The 19,198-nt window shown below is 58.4% G+C and overlaps 1 protein-coding gene across 11 annotated transcripts in view; it reads right to left on the bottom strand.

Moving 5' to 3' along the window:
• Positions 1-849: 849 nt before the first annotated feature.
• LOC129734133 (2-oxoglutarate dehydrogenase complex component E1) overlaps positions 850-19,198 on the bottom strand; it is a 36,104-nt gene continuing 17,755 nt past the window's right edge. For 7 of the 11 annotated variants that reach the window (XM_055696005.1, XM_055696004.1, XM_055696007.1 and 4 more), the window contains 19 exons: positions 12,728-12,843; positions 11,391-11,545; positions 10,808-10,954; positions 10,247-10,337; positions 9,148-9,327; positions 7,917-8,045; positions 7,134-7,313; positions 6,618-6,770; positions 5,835-5,937; positions 5,495-5,623; positions 4,176-4,326; positions 3,953-4,080; positions 3,691-3,869; positions 3,468-3,539; positions 2,861-2,983; positions 2,218-2,290; positions 1,410-1,573; positions 1,167-1,321; positions 850-1,077 (listed from right to left, as the gene is read on the bottom strand). In XM_055696005.1, coding sequence (XP_055551980.1) covers positions 957-1,077; positions 1,167-1,321; positions 1,410-1,573; positions 2,218-2,290; positions 2,861-2,983; positions 3,468-3,539; positions 3,691-3,869; positions 3,953-4,080; positions 4,176-4,326; positions 5,495-5,623; positions 5,835-5,937; positions 6,618-6,770; positions 7,134-7,313; positions 7,917-8,045; positions 9,148-9,327; positions 10,247-10,337; positions 10,808-10,954; positions 11,391-11,545; positions 12,728-12,843 — 2,549 coding nt within the window. In that variant the 3' untranslated portion in view covers positions 850-956. Of the gene's footprint in view, positions 1,078-1,166; positions 1,322-1,409; positions 1,574-2,217; positions 2,291-2,860; positions 2,984-3,467; positions 3,540-3,690; positions 3,870-3,952; positions 4,081-4,175; positions 4,327-5,494; positions 5,624-5,834; positions 5,938-6,617; positions 6,771-7,133; positions 7,314-7,916; positions 8,046-9,147; positions 9,328-10,246; positions 10,338-10,807; positions 10,955-11,390; positions 11,546-12,727; positions 12,844-15,272; positions 15,318-19,198 lie in introns of all 11 variants that reach the window. The other 4 variants (XM_055696001.1, XM_055696003.1, XM_055696000.1 and 1 more) reach the window with 1 other exon arrangement.

Raw genomic sequence — 19,198 nt, 5'->3', positions numbered from 1 at the left:
CGCCCCGCCAGGCGCAGACAGCCGAGCACCGAGCGACAGAGCGGGGCGGGCGGCGAGCGCGGGGCCGCGCGTGTGCGTGGCCGCGCGTGTCAGCAGGACGCGGCGCGTGCCTGTGTGCAGGGCGGGGGATGTGCGACACGCGTGTACCACACGGCGCTGTGCCAGCAGGGGCGGGACAAGGCCGATGGGTACCAGGGCGACCGAGAGGCAGCGGCACAATGCGTCACGAGGGAGGCGCGACGGCACGGCCACCCACCTGCCTTGTGCCAGCAGCCGGTGCGAGTGCCACCCGCCCACCGTGACTCCCGGCCCCACGGCTGATGGGGAGCTGGGTGGCACCGGGGGGACCAAGGAGGCAGGAAGCGGCCCACAGCCAGCGCCCAGCGCCCCGCCCCCCCGCACCTCCACGGCAGAACACGGAGCCGAACGCCCCCTGAGCGGCTGCAGGGCCCCAGGCCGGGGCCCCAGTGCGGGCAGGGTGGGACAGCACGTCCCCGGCACGGCCGAACTGCCCTCGGCTGCCCTGGAAGCTGGGGCCGGTGGGGTGGGCATCACCCCCAGACTCGCCTTGGTCCCACGGTGGGGGCAGCCACCCCGTGTCACGCCCCTCCACGAGCAGCAGGGGCAAGTGCAACAGCCGACTGGGAGGGACTGGGAGATGGCCGGGCACATTGCACTGGTCACCCCCAGAGAGGAGCCCCAGGGAGCAGTCCCCCAGGGGACCAGGGGCACGAAGGGTCTCCCCCCCGCCACAGCAGGTGGGGGCAGCTCCCAGCCCCTCTCAGCTGCCAGGGCAGCTGCGCCAGCGCTGGCCCCAGCCCCCATGGACAAGGACTCCAGCTGCCAGTATAGGGTTGGACAAGGTCTGTAGTTACGGAGGGAAGGGGGAGGCGAGCGCGGGACAGACACGGACAGACACAGACGGGCGCATGCTGCTGCCGCCGCCGGGCTGGCACTTAGGCCAGGTCCTTGAAGGCGTCGAGGTTGAAGGCTGTGTCAAGGAGCCGCTGCAGCTCCGTCAGGTGGGTTTTCTTGTTGCCGGTGGCAGGGGCAGCCGCTGGCTCCCGCCCTGCATACCTATGGGGGAGAAGACAAGGGGTGAGGGGGGGTCTGCACCCTCCAGCCTCCCCCGAGCATCACGACCACCCCACCCCCCAAGTTCCTACCAGACGGGCTTGGCGCGGTTGATGGTAGTGCGCAGCCGGGGTTTGACGTAGTCGTAGTAGCCCTGGTTCTTGTGCTCCTCCTGGCACCACACCAGCTCGGCAGCTGGGTACTTCTGGGCTTCCAACTGGAGGAGGTCGAAGGGGAACGGGGAGAGCTGCGGGCAACACGGAGCAGCATCACAGTGGCGCCACGGGAGCAGCACCCCCAGCCCGTGGGCTCAGAGGTGGCCGGACGCTGCTCACCTGCTCCACCCTGGTGATTGCCACGTCGGCCTCCATCTGCCGGGCCTTGCGCTCACGGGTCAGGTCGTAGTAGACCTTGCCAGTGCAGAACAGCACTCGCTTCACCCGCTCAGGACTCTGGGCCGCAGGGCCGCTGTCGGGGATGACACGGAGGAAGTGGGTGCCTGCCACGGGAGAGGGTAGCACTGTCAGCCACAGCAGCCTGCGGCACCGCACCGGCAGCTGCCTGCACCCACATCCCATGCCAGCTCCTCCGGGGACCCCAGCCTGCGCAGGCAAACCGGAGAGGCAGAGCCAGGCAGCTGGTACTGGGTCAGCTCCCAGTACAAACCATCGCAACTCTGTGCAACCTGCGGCTGCCAAATCCGGGTGGCACCGCTCTGGCGGGAAGGGGCTGCTGACGGAGGAAGTGCCACAGCAAAATCTGGAAAGCCGAGCCACCTCTCTCCTGGGCACCAGACTCGGCGCTAACAGGGGGTGGCTCCAATTTGCTGGGTAGATGGGCGCAGCCAGCACACCCCAGCTGCAGCTGGGGCGGGCACGCCGCCTTGGCACTGGAGGGGAGCGGGGAGGGAGGAAGGCAGCCCACGTGCTGCGCTGGCACAGAGCTCTCTGCATGACTGCCTGCGATGCCCCCGTGCCAGCAGCATCAGCCCTGCCCAGCTGCTCTTCGGCACAGGGAGGCCGCTGCCAGGCGGACTTTGCCCGAGGCCACTGGCTCCTGCCCTTCACCCTTCATCCCGCAGATCGGCACGGGGTGGGGGGGGTGGGAGGGGGGGAGAAATGAGCACCTCCGCGCCGCCCATACCTGGCAGCATGTCGTCAAAGCTGGAGCGGGCTTCGGGGTGGCGCAGCAGCGACTTTGGAGTGAAAATTATCAGCTGGAAGGAGGGGGGAAGAGGCAGAGCAAGGCGGTCAGCCTTGCCAGAAACATCTCCCCTACAAACAAAGGCCAGAGCACCGACCTGCCCATCCTGCCTGGCCCCCCCCCGCCCCCACCCCCCGAGCCCAGGAGCAGCCGCAGATTTGCTCCTCGCTCGGCTGCCGTGCTCTGCCAGATCTGGCATCTGCTTCCAACAGCACCAGCTCTCCCTGTCTGAGCTTCCCCCAGGGAAGAGGCCAAGGTGCTGCCGAAACCTGCTTGGCCCGCAGCTGGAGCTGAAGGCAAGCGGCGGGACTGCACTAGTTACCGATGCCCACCAGCCGGCCGTGGCGCCTGGCCTGCCCACACAGGAAGGGGCCACAGCCACCGCCGCCTGCGCAAGCTGGCCGGCAGCACATCATGCACCAAGCCAGTCCCGAGCACCACGAGGTCCTTGGCCTGGCCAGAGGCAAACTGCCCGTGTTTGCTGCCCATGTGCAAGAACAAGCCCGCCCCAAGTCCCGTCCCCAGGCTCAGCAGGGTCATGGGGCTGCCCTGCCTCGGCAGGCGCAGAGCTGCTGGCACTGACCGGTTTGCGGAAGGGCAGGAGGATCTGGCGCCGGAGGACGTGGAAGAAGTTGGCCGGAGTGGAGCAGTTCACAACAATCCAGTTGCAGTCATAGAGCTGACGCACATCAAAGTCGTCCAGTTTCTGCCTCGGTGAGTGCAGTTCAAGGGATTTCAAGAAACACAAGGTGCCTCTTGGCCTCACAGCTCCAGCAGCGGGGCAAAGAGCAGCACCCAGCCCTCTCTCCCTCCCCTCCCTCTCCAGAGCACATGGACACCCACAGAGACCCGGGAGAGGCTGCAGGTCCGTGCCCCTGCCTTGAGGTGGCCAGCAACACCCCCACCTCCTGCTGCTTTTGGACCCACCTCTGCCTTGCATCCTGCAGCAGCCCCGGGGGTGGTGGAGGTGCACCCTGGGCATGGGGTTCAGCCCCCTTCCCGAAACCCTCCAGCTGCAGCACGAGCCCAGGGCACCCCACACCTCCTGCTACTGGCTCCGCAGCCCCCGCTGCGACCGTAGCACTGTGCAGGGCCCACCCTGGTGGTGTTGCCCCCCTCCCCGTTTCAAGTCAGCAGTTGGATCCAGAACACAGGAGGGCCAGGCTGAGCTCAGCACGGCCGCCACTCACAGGGAAGACGTCAGGATCGTCATTGCACATCTGCAAAAATCGCTCTGGGCGGGCGGAGGAGTGCTCAGGACCCTGCAGGGACCAAGCAGCGGGAGAGTGAGAGGGGGGCGAGGCTAGTGCAAGCAGCTGATGCTAGGCGCTGCCACTGCTGCCCTCAGCTGCTTCTTATGCAGGCCAGACAATGGGCACACCCCTGGGTGCCCGTGAGCTGGGGGCTCCTTACCATGCCCTCCATGCCATGGGGAAGCAGCAGGACAATGCCGTTCTGCCTCACCCACTTGGCCTGCCCGGGACAGATGAACTGGTCAATTATGCACTGGGCGGTGTTGTGGAAGTCCCCAAACTGGGCTTCCCAAAGCACCAGGGCGTTGGGGCTGGCCATGGCAAAGCCCAGCTCAAATCCTGAAGGATGGGAGAGAAGCGAGGGGGTTATCTTCCCAGAGTGGCCTCACCCCTGGGCAGCAAGCACAGACCTCCTCACCCACCGAGGACGCCGTACTCCGACAGAGAGCTGTTGCAGACGGTGTAAGGAGCCTGGTTGGGCCACAGGTGGTTCATGGGGATACAGGTCCTCTTGTCCACATTCTGGTCATGCAGGACATGGTGGCGATGGCTGGAAGAGGGGAAAGCGTTACTTCACCGTCACCCTTCGGATGCCTTCCAGAAAGGCTAGAAGCACCTTTGCAGCCACCAAAAGCATGGCTTTACCTAAACGTCCCCCTCTCAACGTCCTGGCCACTCAGGCGGATGTGGATGCCCTCTTTGAGCAGGGAACCAAACGCCATGTACTCTGCCAGGGCCCAGTCCACTGTCCGGTTCTTCACCATCTCCCCACGGGTTTTCAGGATACGGCTCAAACCTGCCAGGACGGAATACGGCTTGTAGCCCACACAGGAGGGAGTTCCAGTGACACCATGTTTCTCCCACAATCCACCCACGGACTGACAGACTGCAAATGCCTGGAGGTAGAGGAACAGATTCACCTCTGCCACAGGGATGAACCAGGGATGAGGAATCATCCCTGCAAAGAAGGATCGGCTCCAAAGCAGAGCTAGCTCAGTTCACTTCCCTTAACCACAGCTCCCTTGTGAACTAATTCTCATAGACTCACAGGGTGCTCTGGGGTGGAAGGGACTTTCAGAGTCCCTCCTAGTCCAACCCCTCTGCCATGAGCAGGGACGTTTTCACTAGATCAGGTCGCTCAAAGGCCCGTCCAAGCTGGCCTTGAACTCTGCCAGGGATGGGGCACCCACAACTTCTCCGGGCAACCTGTGCCAGCATCTCACCAGCCTCACCGTAAACACTCCTCCTTTATTTATGTCCAATCTAAACCGGCCCTCTTTCGGCTTCAAAGCCTCGCCCCTTGTCCTGTCACTACAGGCCCCCGTGAAGTCTCTCCACATCTTTCTCATAAGCCCCGTTACACACCAAAAGGCCGCGGTGAGGTGTTTGTGGAGCCTTCTCCAGGCTGAACACCTCCAACTCACTCAGCCTTTCGGCACAGGAGAGGTGTTCCAGCCCTGCGATCATTTCCATGGCCGCCTCTGGACCTGCTCCAGCAGGCACACACCACACCACAACACAGGGAGCTCCATCTGAACGTAAGGAAGGACTTCTTTACTCTGAGAGGGACAGAGCACTGGCGCAGGCTGCCCAGGGGGGCTGCAGGGTCTCCTTCTCTGGAGACATTCAAAACCCACCTGGATGCAACTCTGCAACCTGCTCTAGCAGAACCTGCTTTAGCAGGGGGTTGGACTAGATGATCCCCAGGTGCCTTCCAACCCCGACCACTCTGTGATCCTGTGAACAGGTCCATTCTGTCCTGCGCTGCGCACCCCAGAGCTGGACACAGTGCTCTGGGGATGGGTCTCGGGAGAACAGAGGGTGAGAATCCATTCCCCCCACCAGCTGGCCACACATATCGAAGCACTGTAGCAGGTCCCTTCATCTCAGGCCATGTTCCAGCCCTATCTCACATCTTCTCCAGAATGAACGCCCAGTTTGGCATAGCTTCCGCAAGCTCCTACCTCCGTGGATAGTGAAATCCTCCACTGGCACTGAGCTGGCCACCTGACCAATGTGCGTCAAGTCCTCTTCGTTCAGACCAGTGGAAGGGCAGGTCATGCTCCGGGGTTGGCCATCCAGAGTGAAGAAACCTGCAGAAGGAGCAGCAGCCCACCATGTTGTGGGAGCCATGCCCAGCTCTCTGTGAAGAGCTCAGATCACGGACACTGTCAAGCAAGGGCGGGGATTGCCAGGAGCGGAGAGCACCACCCCACCAGGGTGATTTACTAGAATATAGCTGTCACAGCTCTAGAGAAGCCAGGGTCTTTGCTAGGGACCTCCAAAACATGGCTAGTGGCTTACCAGGCCAGGGTGAGTCCAGCCAGTGCTTGATGTGCAAGATCTTTTCATCCTTGGATCTCGCATGGGCCTCCTCGCAGATCTTGTCATACTTGGCGATTTCCTCCTGAAAGGCAGAACCAGGAGGCAGAAAAGCATTAGCTTTTAGTTGTCTCCAAACAAGGGTGATGAGCCGGGCGGCCTCGGCGTGAGCTTGCAAGGGTGCTGGAGGACACAGCTGGTCCCCACAGCAGGGCAGCCCCAGGGCCGCACAGCTCAGCCTTAGAGCGCAGAGCTGCTGCCGGAGGCCCCTGTCCCCCTCAGGACAGCCCCGCTGCCATCTGAGCCGGCAACTCACATTCTACCCGAGAGATCCTGCAACGTGGTACCGGGGGCAACAAAGAGCTGGCAGAGCTGCTGCCACGCTTGCTGCCAGGGAGGCAGAACTTGTGCAGGGGACCTGCCCCAGATCCCCCCAGGCCACAGTGAGCCCAAGTGCTGCACAGCCCAGCTCTTCCGTGAGTCGCAGCTGCACTGCAGTGGCCCAGCACCGTATGGCTTGTGCTGCACTGATCACGGGGCATCCTTGAACTACATGTTCCTGTGCTGTTCAGGACGAGCCTTGGCTCCTAACCTGGTTGCTGCCAGGTTTGCATTGCTCACCCATCCCTAGCACAGCTCTGCCAGCTTCAGGTGACAAGCACAAGCAGAAACGGGCATCATTCACACCCAGGTAAGAACCAAACACATAGTTTTTACCCGGAGATGCCGCCTGCAGTTTTCCTTCCAGGCCCCAAGGGACAGTACCTCGTACTCCAGCTGATTTACCACCCCCTGGGAAATCAGCAGCTCTGCATATTTCTGCAGCACTGGCTTCTGTTTCCGGATCTGTTTGTACATCAGGGGCTGCGTGAACATGGGTTCGTCCATCTCGTTGTGGCCATTGCGTCTGTAACAAACCTGCCGGGAAGGGAAAGAGCCTTTGAAAGCAGCTCCTTGCAACCCGCGACTCCAAAAGCAGTCGGAGGTACCTGGATCTCTGTGCTAGGCAGGGTCTGAAACAGCCCAGGAGGGACCCACGCACGTCCTCTCCAATGTGGGAGGCGAGGGCAGGCTCCACACAGAGACAGTGTCACCTCTCCAAGTGCTATTACAGCCTCGTTGCCTTGCTTTACACCATCTCCTCCCTACCATCACGTCAAAAGGGCCAAACAAGCCCTGAGGAGAAACCTCAGCTTTCAGAAAATACACCCCAAGAGGTATCAGCAAGCACCCACAGCAGAGCCACAGCTTTAGGATAAAGCCTTTTGCCACGTTCCTCACCAAATCCACCACCACGTCCTTATGGAAGGTGCTACGCCACTCTGCTGCCACATTGCACACGTAGACGACGGCCTCTGGGTCGTCTGCATTGACGTGGAAAATGGGTGCGTTCACCACACGGGCGACATCGGTTGGGTATGGGGAGGAGCGGGCCATCCGGGGGTCTGTTGTGAACCCAATCTGTAGCAGGTGAGAGGGAACAGGACCAGCACAGCGGTAAGGATTTGGAATATGGCTCTGCTACACAGCTCCTTCTATGGACACTCATAGACTTGGGCCCCTGGGGCAGCTGTTTTACCAGTTCAGGAAAGCACCAGGTGAGCGCACACGGAGCTTCGAGGGCAGCTCGGCTGCTATGCTGAGCTGGGGGCTCCCCCACCATGGCTGCACTGCTCAGTCATAGCACAACCCGCCCGACTCCTGCACCCAGGCACCGCAGCCCGTTCCGGTCCCGGCACCTAGGCTGTTAAGCCGCTGCACCCACAGGGATGGGCTGGCCCCAGTGAAATGTCTCTGGTTTACATGGGGCACAACAGAGCAGCCCTGCGTGATCTCAGACGCCAAGCACCAGGCTGCACCACCTCTGTGCCAGGCTGGACTCAAAAGATGCTCCTGCTGAGTAGCTGGGTGTGGAGTACCCCCTGCTGACCCCAGGATCATGGCTCATGCCAGGAACGTTGGCTGGGAAACAGCTACTGCCTGCTGCCAGCTACCACCTAGACCTGAACCTGCAGGGGCTGATCTGCAACAGACCTGCTTGGACGCAGGGGACTTGCTCCTCACCTGGTTGTTCACCACAACGTGAACAGTGCCGTGGGTGGTGTAGGAGGGAAGGTCGCTCAAGTGGAATGTCTCATACACGATGCCCTGCCCAGCGAAAGCGGCGTCTCCGTGCAGGAGGATGGACATCACCTGGGAGATGTGAAGCCACAGCAGTCAGCAGGGGCTCTGTGGGGCTGGCAGGCAGAGGCAGCCACCAGGAAAGGGCCCAAGTCTCATCCCCGTGAGCCTTTGGCGTCCCAGACAGGACATGGAGCAGCTCGCCAATGCATCTGATGCTTTCTCAGGGGATCGGAGAGGGGCCAGCCACGATGGGCGCGACTGCCAGGGAGAAGGTCGTGGCCACCGGTTTCCCCCCCACGCCAGGACAGCACACTTGGGATGCCTCAGCCAGGCAGCGGGACGGCACCTGGCGCACAGCACCTGGGAGGCGAGCCCCATTCCCAGACACACACATCTCAAAGCAAAGCCTTTTGTTGACGGGGGAAGACAAGAAAAATGCCCCTTTCCCCCATGCTTTCACTCCAGAAGACCTCTGGGCAGGATCTAGGCCAGAAGCTAGCTCCAACTTCAGTGACGTTACTTTGCTATCATACCCAGGGGCTGGCTGAGGACACCGCCTGTCAGATGAGGACAGTTTGTCTATTTATATCCAGCCCTTGGGGTGTAGGAGGAAGGGAAGCACTTTTGATCTCACCCTTCCACTTCTTGGTGTTGGAGATAGGTCTGTGATGAATCAGACCACAAATAAACCCCCCCGCAGCCCGCTCCCCTCCTGCTCTCCCACCTGGGTGTGGAGAGCTGCCTCCTGCTGCCGGCTCCAGCTTTCCCAGCCCCAGGAATGGTTATCCCCGGTCAGGCTGAGATCCCTCAGCTTGAGACTCCTAGTGCCGAGTCCCCCAAGCTGCCATGCTTGGATTGGCTTTTGGGAGTGCCCCTCATTTCCCTGCTTTCCAACCAGGAGTTTGGGCATCTGCTGCTCCCCGCAGCCTGGCTGAGCCAGTTGGCTCAAAGACTGAGGAAGCAGCAACGGGAGCCCGGGGTGGGCGAGCCCCTGCCAAAGTTGTCCCCAAAGACAGTGGTGAAGGATGGCAGAGCAAAGTCAGGGTGACGGCAGGGAAAGGGGCACAGCAAACAAACACCAGCTGGGTTTTTTCGCTTCCCACCAACCTGCCTCCCACCAAACCCCATCTGGCCCGGGCCACTTCATTGTGGGTGTCTCAGCACCACTCACCTTCTTCCCTTCCGTGTCCCCGCAGTAAAACTGCTCTGCTTTAGTCTTGCCCTGAACAACGGGATCAGCTGCCTCCAAGTGCGAAGGATTTGCCACCAAGGAAAGGGTGATATTCCTGTCAGTGACACGGTTAATCCGCCGGTGGTACATTCCCAGATGGTACTTCACATCACCGGAGCCCTGATGGAGGGGAGAGGAGAGTCACCCCGAGGAACCTGGGTGGCTGTGGGGGCACAGGAGACCTGAAGCAGGATGGCACTGACCCCAGGGGCTGGAAAAAGGGGGCATTTTCTGGAGGCGGTGGCAGAAGGCAGCAGGCACTCACTTTAGGAACTGACCTGGCACCCAGCAAAGCAAAAGTAGCCTGTTCCAGGTGCCAAACCACCCACACACCTCAGACACACATCAAGCCCATCTAGGTAAGGTTTAAGGTGCAGGGGAAGGACCAAGTGTGGGGAGTTTGGGGAAGACACTGGAAAACATGTCACGCTCACCCAAGCTCTATTCACCCTGCAGCAGTACAGCTGTCACTGGCACTGCTCGCAATATGCACCTTGACACCCCAGGGTGCTGCTTTCTCACCTCAAAACCCCATCTGAAGGGCACAGCAGGATAAAGCCAGCCCAGCCCAGCTTTCCAAAAGCCAAATGATCCCATCTTATGATGCTGGAAGCTTTGGAACACGAGTGCACACACAAGCGACTCAAGCCTTGGGGCTTTTGCATCTGCTTTAGGGCCCCATATGGGGGCCGGGGGCTGCTGCAAGGGTACAAGCCAACCCCTGCTCCCAGCTGCCTTCCCCTCACCTCGCCGTGCACCTCAAGGCTGCTTTATGCCCATGGAGAGCCGCTGACCAGCCAGCCCGTGCTGGAGACACCAGCAGCAGCCAGGGCACGTCACCCCCAGGACAGGCAAGGACAGACCAGCACTGGCACCAACACGAAGGCTACAGTCGCACAGGTATGCGTGGAAACCCTTGCGATGCCGACGCCACCCAGTGACACCAGTGACCCAGTCCAGCTCATTCTGCACAGGCACACACCCAGGGACCACACGGGGACAGGCAACAGCAACCAGCTACAGAGAGGAGAAGACTCACCTCATCAGCAGCCTCCAGCTTGGAGTCAAACTGGCAGAAGATCTGCTCCAGCTCTTTCCTGATCACGTTGGCAAGAACATTGAGGCGTCCCCTGTAAAAGCAAGACCATTGTTGGCCACCGGCCAACTTGGCATCGAGTGCAGACGGTGACTTGCCATCCCCCCATCAAGCAGAGGTGGTGCGCAACCCTGCACCTCCTGCGATGGCTGTAGGGTCACCCAGGGAGGGCTTTCCCGAGAAGGAGACTGCAGACCCCTCAGCACAGGGACGGACCGCCCCATCCTGACAGCTGCCCCAAAGTGGGCAGGCTGGATCCTGCTCTGGGATTCCAGCTCTGCCGACGGAGCACCACGCCCCTCCAGGTGGATTTACAAACTAGCTGAAGCTGAAAGCGCAGCCATGAGCGGAGAGCAGCCAAGGCCTGAGCTCTCCAGCTAAGGTTCACCCCCAGGCAAGACCAGTTAGGTGATGGCAGAAACCGGTGTGCCCTCCAGTACCGAACCCCGGCTGCAACCCCCTCCTCCACGCCCCAAGCATCACCACGGAGAGAGGCAGGATTACCTGTGGGGCATTCCCATGATAACATAATCCACTCCCTTCTCGCTTGACTTATCAATAATGGTCTTTAAGGCTGGGATCAGCACTTCACAGCCCTCCAGACCAAAACGCTTCTCTGAAGACCATTTCCGATGAAGGAACTCCTCAAACCTGGAAGGCAAAGAGAGAGTGGGATCAGTGCCAGGGCTACAGCTGAGGGCAGAAACCAGAGAAAGGATGGGGACCACAGCAGGGGAGCCACAGCATCAAGTGATGCTTTAGCAGGCATCGTGCAGCAGCCCAGTCACCCTGGTCTCCCGCAGAGCTTGGCTGGCCGCTCCCCCACCCCAACAGTGTGCTGCACTTCAACCTTATTTTTAGGTTTCAGGATCTTTTATTGTCTTTCAGGATCACCCACATTTGCAGGTTCTTTGCCAGCACCTGAGCCTGCCAACCCAGCAGGTCACTGGCATCACCCTGCTGATTAAGCCAACCGTGACAGATGACGACAGATGACGTCAGATGGTGACTGCCTCACTCCAGCTGGGAGCAAACCACCCCAGGCAGCAAGGGAAGATAAGGAGAAGGTGAAGGCCCCCCAGGGTACCTGGTAGAGCGGACCAGCCTGGCCAGCAGCGTGCGTTTCTCTTCATTGGTAAACTGCATGATGCCCGGAGTCTCAAACTTCTGCCGGATCCACTGGCACTGCTCCAGGTCGTTGATAAACATGAACTCTACACCGATGTGCTGGCAGTACGCCATCTGCCCCAAGGGGAGGAGAAGGGCCATGAGACAACAGCCAGGGCTGTAGGACCTCCTCACCCCTCGGCAAAGACAGGCACATGTGGCATCGTATGGGACCGGGGTGCCAGGGACTCTCTGATCCCTCTCTTCAGCCTTCCAGCAAGACAAAGAGCCCTCTTGCACCAGTGGAGACACAAACCCTCCTGCCTGGCAGCCCCACCACGCTGCCTGAACGCCCGCAAGTGCTGCCTGCGGCAGTGGCCCAGGGGACCCATGAGCAGGGCCGGGCAGCCAGCACCGTGCCAGCCCCCCTGCGGAAGCCCCATCTGAACTGTTCTCCCAGGAAAGGTGACGTGGCAGAGGACAACCTGGGATGCTGGGGGGCAGCTTGGAAACTGCACACGACCCAGCATCAAAATGTTTAATTCCCTTTCCCCAGTGGGCCCTGGACCAGACCCTCAAGTGCTTTACATCCACCTTGGAGGCATGTTTTCCCTCTTGGTGGCATCAGCTGTGGCATCAGGTCCACAACACCACTTCTCATGGCAGGGAGACAATCAGCAAAACAACCAGCCCCAACAAATAAGGAGCCCGTTCTTACAGCTTGTCTAAGATGTCGGTGCAGCTTTGCTTCTCCCAAGGTCAACCTGCCTTGGCAGAGAACATCTGAGCAAGTCCGCAGCTTGCCTGAGAGCTGTCTGCGCTCTCAGACCAGGCAGAATAGGATACGAAATTTGGCAGGAAAGGGGAACTGGCTGCAAGAGGTGGAAGCCCCAGCCCCAGGTTGGAGCTCCTCCTGCACCGAGGCCCTCCAAGAGGCCACCACGCAGGGCAGCCTCCTCCTCCAGCCCGCTCCTGTGCTCTCCCAGCACAGTTTGCTGCTTTCAACTCGAAAGCAGCTGGAGAGGTTTCAATAAATGAACTGTTCAGCTGCCTGGGATTTGTTCCACCTTGGGTAGAGCAAATACGTTGCCCCAATGCAGCACGAAGCTGGAGGTGATCAGAGGTGAACAGGTAACATGGGGCAGCTGGCAAAAGTGGGGCAAGCACCGAGGAGCAGCTCCCAACGTGAAAGGCTTAAGACCTGCAGGTTGGCCCAGGCTGCAGGCAGCAGCCGGACCCAGGACCTTCAAAAAGCAACTACTCTGCCCCAGCCCCGTCTGCAAACAGGTCTTGCAGAGCCCCCCCTGCCCTCCTCACCTCCAGCCGACGGATGATCTCACGGAGCGGAAGAGCCGATTCGTTTCCACCAATGAAAGTGGTTGTGGGCAAGTGGAAGACCTTGTCGAGGTCAGACTCATCCAGCCCGTAAAAGCCTGCAGGATTTTTCATGGGTGGGACAAGCGAAAGCAAGAGAGAAAAGGAAGGAAGGGGGATGGGGGGGGACACCGTCACGCAGGGACCGGGTGCAATTGGGAGAGGCGGGGAAGGGACAAAAAAAGCAGCATAAAACCAAAAATAAGCATGAGGGAGGTTTATACAGGTAAAATCCAAGCCATAATTAAACAAAAAGACATTGAGCACAGAACAAGGTTATTATGAAAGGTAACGCAGGAAGTGAAAACACAAAGCAATATATGTATATATATATGTATATGTATGTGCAGGTAAACCAGCAATTAAAATCCAGGGTAAGAGTCAGGAAGTTTGTAGCCCCAAGAACACAAAAAATACACCACAAATTGTAACAGAGGGGAGAGAACGGGAACAGGAATTGAAGAGGAGTCACCGAGCACAACAGAGGTGTCACCACATGGTGGGAATTAAAAATGAAGAGTCAACGCAAGAGAAGGAAACGGTTAAAACAGACAAACCCCAAAGAGGGAGAGAAAGAGAAGCAAAAGAGAGAAAACGGCATCAGGGCTCTGCGATGACGGACTCTCCTGAATAGCTCAGCCTGGCAGTAGGGCAGCCAGCTGGCCCCTCAGGGGTTTTGGTGCCCAGATACCCCCTCACCCAATTAACAGCCTCTCAATTAGGGGGTTAGCCTAGCTCTGCTCAGCAAACTCCCTCCTTCTAGGTCCTGGCACCTGGTGGTTTGTAGGTGGCTGCTGCTTGCGGCAGGTGGGGCTGCGGGGAGCTGGGCTGTGCCTGGAGAAGGTGCTGAGCAGTGCTCAGAGCTGAGCATCGAGCTGTAGAGCTGCAGACAGGCCCCGACACCACCCACGGCTGCAACAGCGTCGGCAGGGCCCTGCCAGGGCCCGCAGCAGCTCCACAGCACCCCAAAGCCATCGGAGGTGCCTCAGCACCCGCTGACATTCATGGCTGTCTTTGGGGAAACTGAGGCACGGAGGAGGAGTGGCAATGAACTCGCTGGGCTGATGCAGCAAGGCAGAAGTGGAGCCGGGAAGGGCCGTCCCAGGACCCTTGGGAAGCAGGAGTCTGGCTGGAAGGGGCGGGCGAGCAGAGCTGCCCGCTGCTGGCCCACAGCCCTGAAGCCCTTCTCGGGCTCCTGTTCCTTGCCCCCCGCAGAGCCAGGTTTCAGGGCATTTTCTAACCCAGGGCAGGAGCCACAGAGGAGGCAGCTGCCACCGCTCCTCCCGGCTCCCTTCACGCCACCCAGTGCCCCAGCTGGGGGCTCCTGCAGGGAGGGTACAGGGGATGCCACCTGCAAGCGCTGCAGGGCAGCGTAACCCACCTTCCTCTGAGCAAAGGGAGGCAAAAATCAGACCCTCCTGGGCTGGCCCTCCTTGAACTTCACCTTAAAAAGAGTCTGGCCCTCGCTCTCTGGTCAGGAACAGAGGATGAGCTGAAGATGGGGCTGGCCACCGCTCGTCCCTGTGCAGCCTCAAGCACAGTGCTTGCCGGCGGCTGGCAACACCCACAGCAAGCCTGGAGCAGAGGTTTTCCTGGTTGCCACTGCCGTCCATCCCCTGCTCTGCCCACACGACCCTCCTGGGCACTGCCAGCGCCAGGGAAAGGAATTAAGCTGGACCCCGGGGAGCTCAGCTCCAGAGCGGTGGTGCCTGGAAGCATCGAGCCGCAGCTGGCAGCCGCTGCGGGTTTGGCCCCATGTCTCCAGGACCTCTCTGTGGCTCCTAGGCAAAGAGAAGCCCTGGGGAGAGGTGGCGTTAGTACGCACCATCCCAGAGAAACCGCTGGTTGGAGGTTTCAGGGAAGCTTCAGGTAACTTGCTGTGGCTCCCACCCTGCAGCACAGGGCTCCGGCTCGCTCTGCCATGCTGGTTTGAAGATTCAGGCACGCTCCGGGGGGGGGAGCGGGTATCAGATTTTGCAAGGAGTTTCCAGGGCTCTAAGCATCTCTGCTTCTGCTTTGCTGCAGCCTGCCAGCCTTTTTTTGACAGTGCTCAGTATTTATAGGCAGCAATACCATCAGACGGGAGGGGAGGCTAGCGGTGAGCAGCCAAATTTTCACCATGACAAAACCAGGGCAGAGTCAGAAGACAGCTTGGATTTTTAGAAGACTTGAACCAATTGAGGAGATTGAGGCCTTGTAAAATGAACATTCACAACAAAACGTGTAGTCCAGCAAGCTAGGCATGCAAACACACAGTATGGAAAAGGCCAGCAAGGCTCTAAATTGGGGATCTCTACAGGTGAAGCATCACTAACCGAGCACCTACATCAAGACTTTTAGCGGGACAAATTAAAAATAAGCATGTTACAAAACTCAAGAGTGGTGTGAGACGGGAGGGGTCCGCTTTATCAGCTTGGTTCATGCCCAGAATAACCTATTCAAAGAGAGTCCTGCACTCCAGAGGGTTAAAGGCTCATTAATTGCATACCTCCTACTGTTAACACTCTCAGCCGCTCCTTGAACACTGCGAGATCTGGGGTGGGTAGGGGAAGGGGGTGCAGAAAGGGAGAAGACAGAGAGACGCAGTCAAAGTTAGTAAAAAAAAAAACAAACCTGGAACTGTGAGAACTAGTCATGGAAAGCACAAGTCAAAAAAATACAGTATTTAAAATACAGTCAAAAACCATCAGAGGCAAAAGGGTTGGGATGGAGGACGACTACGCGCTAGGTGGAAAAGAAATCCCGGTGGAAAGTCTGGTGAGAGGAGGGAGGGGCAGGGAGAGGAATGGGGGGCATCAGACACTGGGGAGCAGTTGAGCTGCATGGTTTGAGATCTCCTGTCACGTGCACCCCTCGGATGACAGAGGGAGACCGCCCACCACGGCCTCTTCACCTGCTACCTTCTTCACCAAAAAGCACCTTCCCAACAAGCTGCATCAAGGGCAGCGCTATCCGCCACAGAGCAGCGAGATGCCTCCCGGCAACATCTGCTCCCAGAGGGTTTCGCTCTGCTCATCGCTAACCAGATTTCAAGGTCACCCCCAAGGAGGCACCGCTACTGCCTACACACAGGCAGGAAGGGGATCAGGGTGTTAATGAGCAGGCCGTTAATGAGGAAGACCAGCACCGAGGCAGGCACGCACAATGCCATCATTTCTCGAGCATGCTCAGCACAGGCGGGAGCGCCGGCGCACCGTGCCGGATGCAGGCAGGGCTGCCGGAGTGGCGGGCAGCGTGCGTCACTGGAGCTGTGCCTCCCGGCTAGGTTAGGTGACCCAAGTGCCTCAATCTCACCTGGGTTACAAGAAATGCTTTGAACACACTTCTCCTTTCAGTCAGCGGGGGAAAATCACACGTTTGGGTGAGATGTTTGGGTAGTAAGGTCTCCAGCTGGGGAAAGGGGAGGTGGCAGTGCTCCCAGCGCATCTCCCAGCAGGGGCTTGCCTGGCTCTTCCCAAGCTGGAGGACTATTTCCTTCCATTCCACCGGGCAAGAGGCACGAGCAGCTGCCTTCCACAGAGAGACAGACAGACGGACAGACACTCAGACACACACTGCCTTCCAGGCACCACCTGGATTTCAGTGTGCCAAGCTATTATTTCCTTGAACAGGTCACATCAAGTTCCTGCAGTCATCTTGTCCTTGTTTTACACCACTTACCATGCCGGATCAGCTGCAGCAGAAAACCAGGATGAGATGACTTTTGTTTTTTGGTTTGGTTTTCTTTTTTTTTTTCAAATGGAAAAGACAAGAGAAAGAGGAATTTGGTGGCTCCAGCCCCACCACTTGTCAGACCGAGTACCCCCAGGGAAGCTTTCTCCCCTTTACATTTTCCCCAAAGCTCACACTGCTTAATCCAAAGAAGCTTACAAACCAGACACAAACCAGTTGCTAAACAAAAGGCAACTGAGAAGAAAGATCAATTTCTGAGATTACCCATGCAGCTCCTTTGAATTACAGCAGTGCTGGGCCATGGTTTAAGCTGCTGGCAGTAGAACTTGCACCACAAAAGCTGACCTTTAAGGATTTCACTGCTCAGAAAGAGGAAACAAGATCGTTTCCAAGTTTCAAAACCACTCCTGTTATTAACTGCTCTGTCAAGTGTTAAGAAATACTCTTTCAAAGCAAAATAAGCCAGCAGGATCTGCTTAGAAATTGGCTTTCTCTGCCACAAGCCGGCAACACCCGATCTTGGGCTCAGCCGGAGCTCTGCCCACGCTCCGCACCAGCGCTGCTCTCTTCCCCTCACGCTAAGCACAGTTTGCAAGCTACATTTGCCAAGTTGTATTCTAAGACTGACCAGATGAGGCTTTCCAGGATAAGAAGACCAGAGGAAAGTATTCAGTATAAATAATACTTACAGCAAGATAATAAAGCCTCCTTTGGCTGGACATAGCCAGCCGTTTGAGTCCTACCACGAGACACACCCCCAGCATGAGCTAGTGGCTGATAGCAGCATAGCTTGTTTCCAGGACTCATTATTTCCAACGAATTCACGGATTCCTGGTAATTCAACCAACACCAGGAACTGCAATGACAGACGCTTTGGTATGAAAGCCACAAAGGAACCAAAATTAAACAACACTTGGCTCAGACACGGAGGTCGCAGGCCGAGATTCTCTTCCAGCTGATGCCTACAGACCAGCCATGCCTGAACTCCTTCCACCGCGGGGAGCCCAACTGGGTCACGCTGCTGGGCTCATGACCGCTCACCCAGGAGGAACAGGAAAAATGGAGCTTGTATCGCTGTACCTGGATTCTGTTACAGCTGACGATGCTGTCAGCCCAGCTCTGCAGTTGGGGCTCCAAGAGAGGACCTGCTCTTGGGTCACTTTGGGCTCTTCTTCCTCTGCAGCAAGGATGCTGCTGGAGCACACCTTGCTTCAGAGGAACCACGGCGTCAAAGCAGAAGAAAAGCCCTCTGAACTGACATTTGCCATTGAAGCAGCCCTGTGACTTCAATGTCACAAAGTGGAAACAAGCAAGGAGCAGTGTCCCTCAAGGGTCCATACTGGGACCAATACGGTTTAATGTCTTAATTAGCGTGGACAATGGGATTGACAGCGCCCTCTGCCCGGCTGCAGGTGACACCAAGCTGAGTGGTACAGTCCATAAGACTTGAGGGAAGGGATGCCATCCAGAGGGACCTCGGCAGGCTGGAGGAGTGGGCCCATGTGAAGTTTATGCAGTTCAACAGGGCCAAGTGCAAGGATCAGGGCAATCTCCAGCCCCAGCACAGACTGGGGAACGGACAGATGGACGGACGGACAGATGGATGGGTGGATGGACGGAGAGCAGTCCTGCAGAGAAGCACCTGGAGATGCTGGTGGGTGACAAATCGGACATGAGACAGCAGCGTGCCCTTGCAGCCCATAAAGCCAAACACATCCTGGGCTGCATCCAAAGAAGCGTGGCCAACAGGTACGGGGAAGGGATTCTTCCTCTCTACTCCCCTCTCTTGAGACTCCACATGGTGCTCTGCATCCAGCTCTGGGGTCCCCAGCACAAGACAGACAAGGACCTGCTGGAGCAGGTCCAGAGGCGGCCATGGAAATGATCGCAGGGCTGGAACACCTCTCCTGTGCCGAAAGGCTGAGTGAGTTGGAGGTGTTCAGCCTGGAGAAGGCTCCACAAACACCTCACCGCGGCCTTTTGGTGTGTAACGGGGCTTATGAGAAAGATGTGGAGAGACTTCACGGGGGCCTGTAGTGACAGGACAAGGGGCGAGGCTTTGAAGCCGAAAGAGGGCCGGTTTAGATTGGACATAAATAAAGGAGGAGTGTTTACGGTGAGGCTGGTGAGATGCTGGCACAGGTTGCCCGGAGAAGTTGTGGGTGCCCCATCCCTGGCAGAGTTCAAGGCCAGCTTGGACGGGCCTTTGAGCGACCTGATCTAGTGAAAACGTCCCTGCTCATGGCAGAGGGGTTGGACTAGGAGGGACTCTGAAAGTCCCTTCCACCCCAGAGCACCCTGTGAGTCTATGACTTACTGATCAGCATGGTAACTGCTCCCCACACCCAGCTCCCTTTTCTCCTAAGGGAGAGCAGTCACTGCTACCACTTGCAGCCGTCCGGCTCTGGGTTTCATGCAGACCCTGCTTTCCTCTCAAAAGGGAAACACATCCAACAGGCACAGGGCTTCAGGGCTCTCTGTTGCTGTGATTCAGAAGGATCGTAGTGCCCACAGCACTGGAGCACTGGCCAAAATCTCCGAGCTAAAAAAGGTTCCCCTCACGCCGCCTTCTCCCTGGCCACTGGGACTGGCTTCCAAGTCACCTCAAAAAAGTCTCCCTGCTCCCCGCGCAGCACCAACTACGAGCACATGTCCTCTCCTGCGCCTGGGTCCATGGCCATCATCTCACCGCCTCTTCCCAGCAACATCTCCCCAGGCACAGGGCTTGCTCCAACCCAGAGC

The sequence above is a fragment of the Falco cherrug genome, chromosome 18, assembly GCF_023634085.1.
Source record: "Falco cherrug isolate bFalChe1 chromosome 18, bFalChe1.pri, whole genome shotgun sequence".
Taxonomy (NCBI): Eukaryota; Metazoa; Chordata; class Aves; order Falconiformes; family Falconidae; genus Falco; species Falco cherrug.
This window is presented reverse-complemented; position numbering and strand designations above follow the sequence as displayed.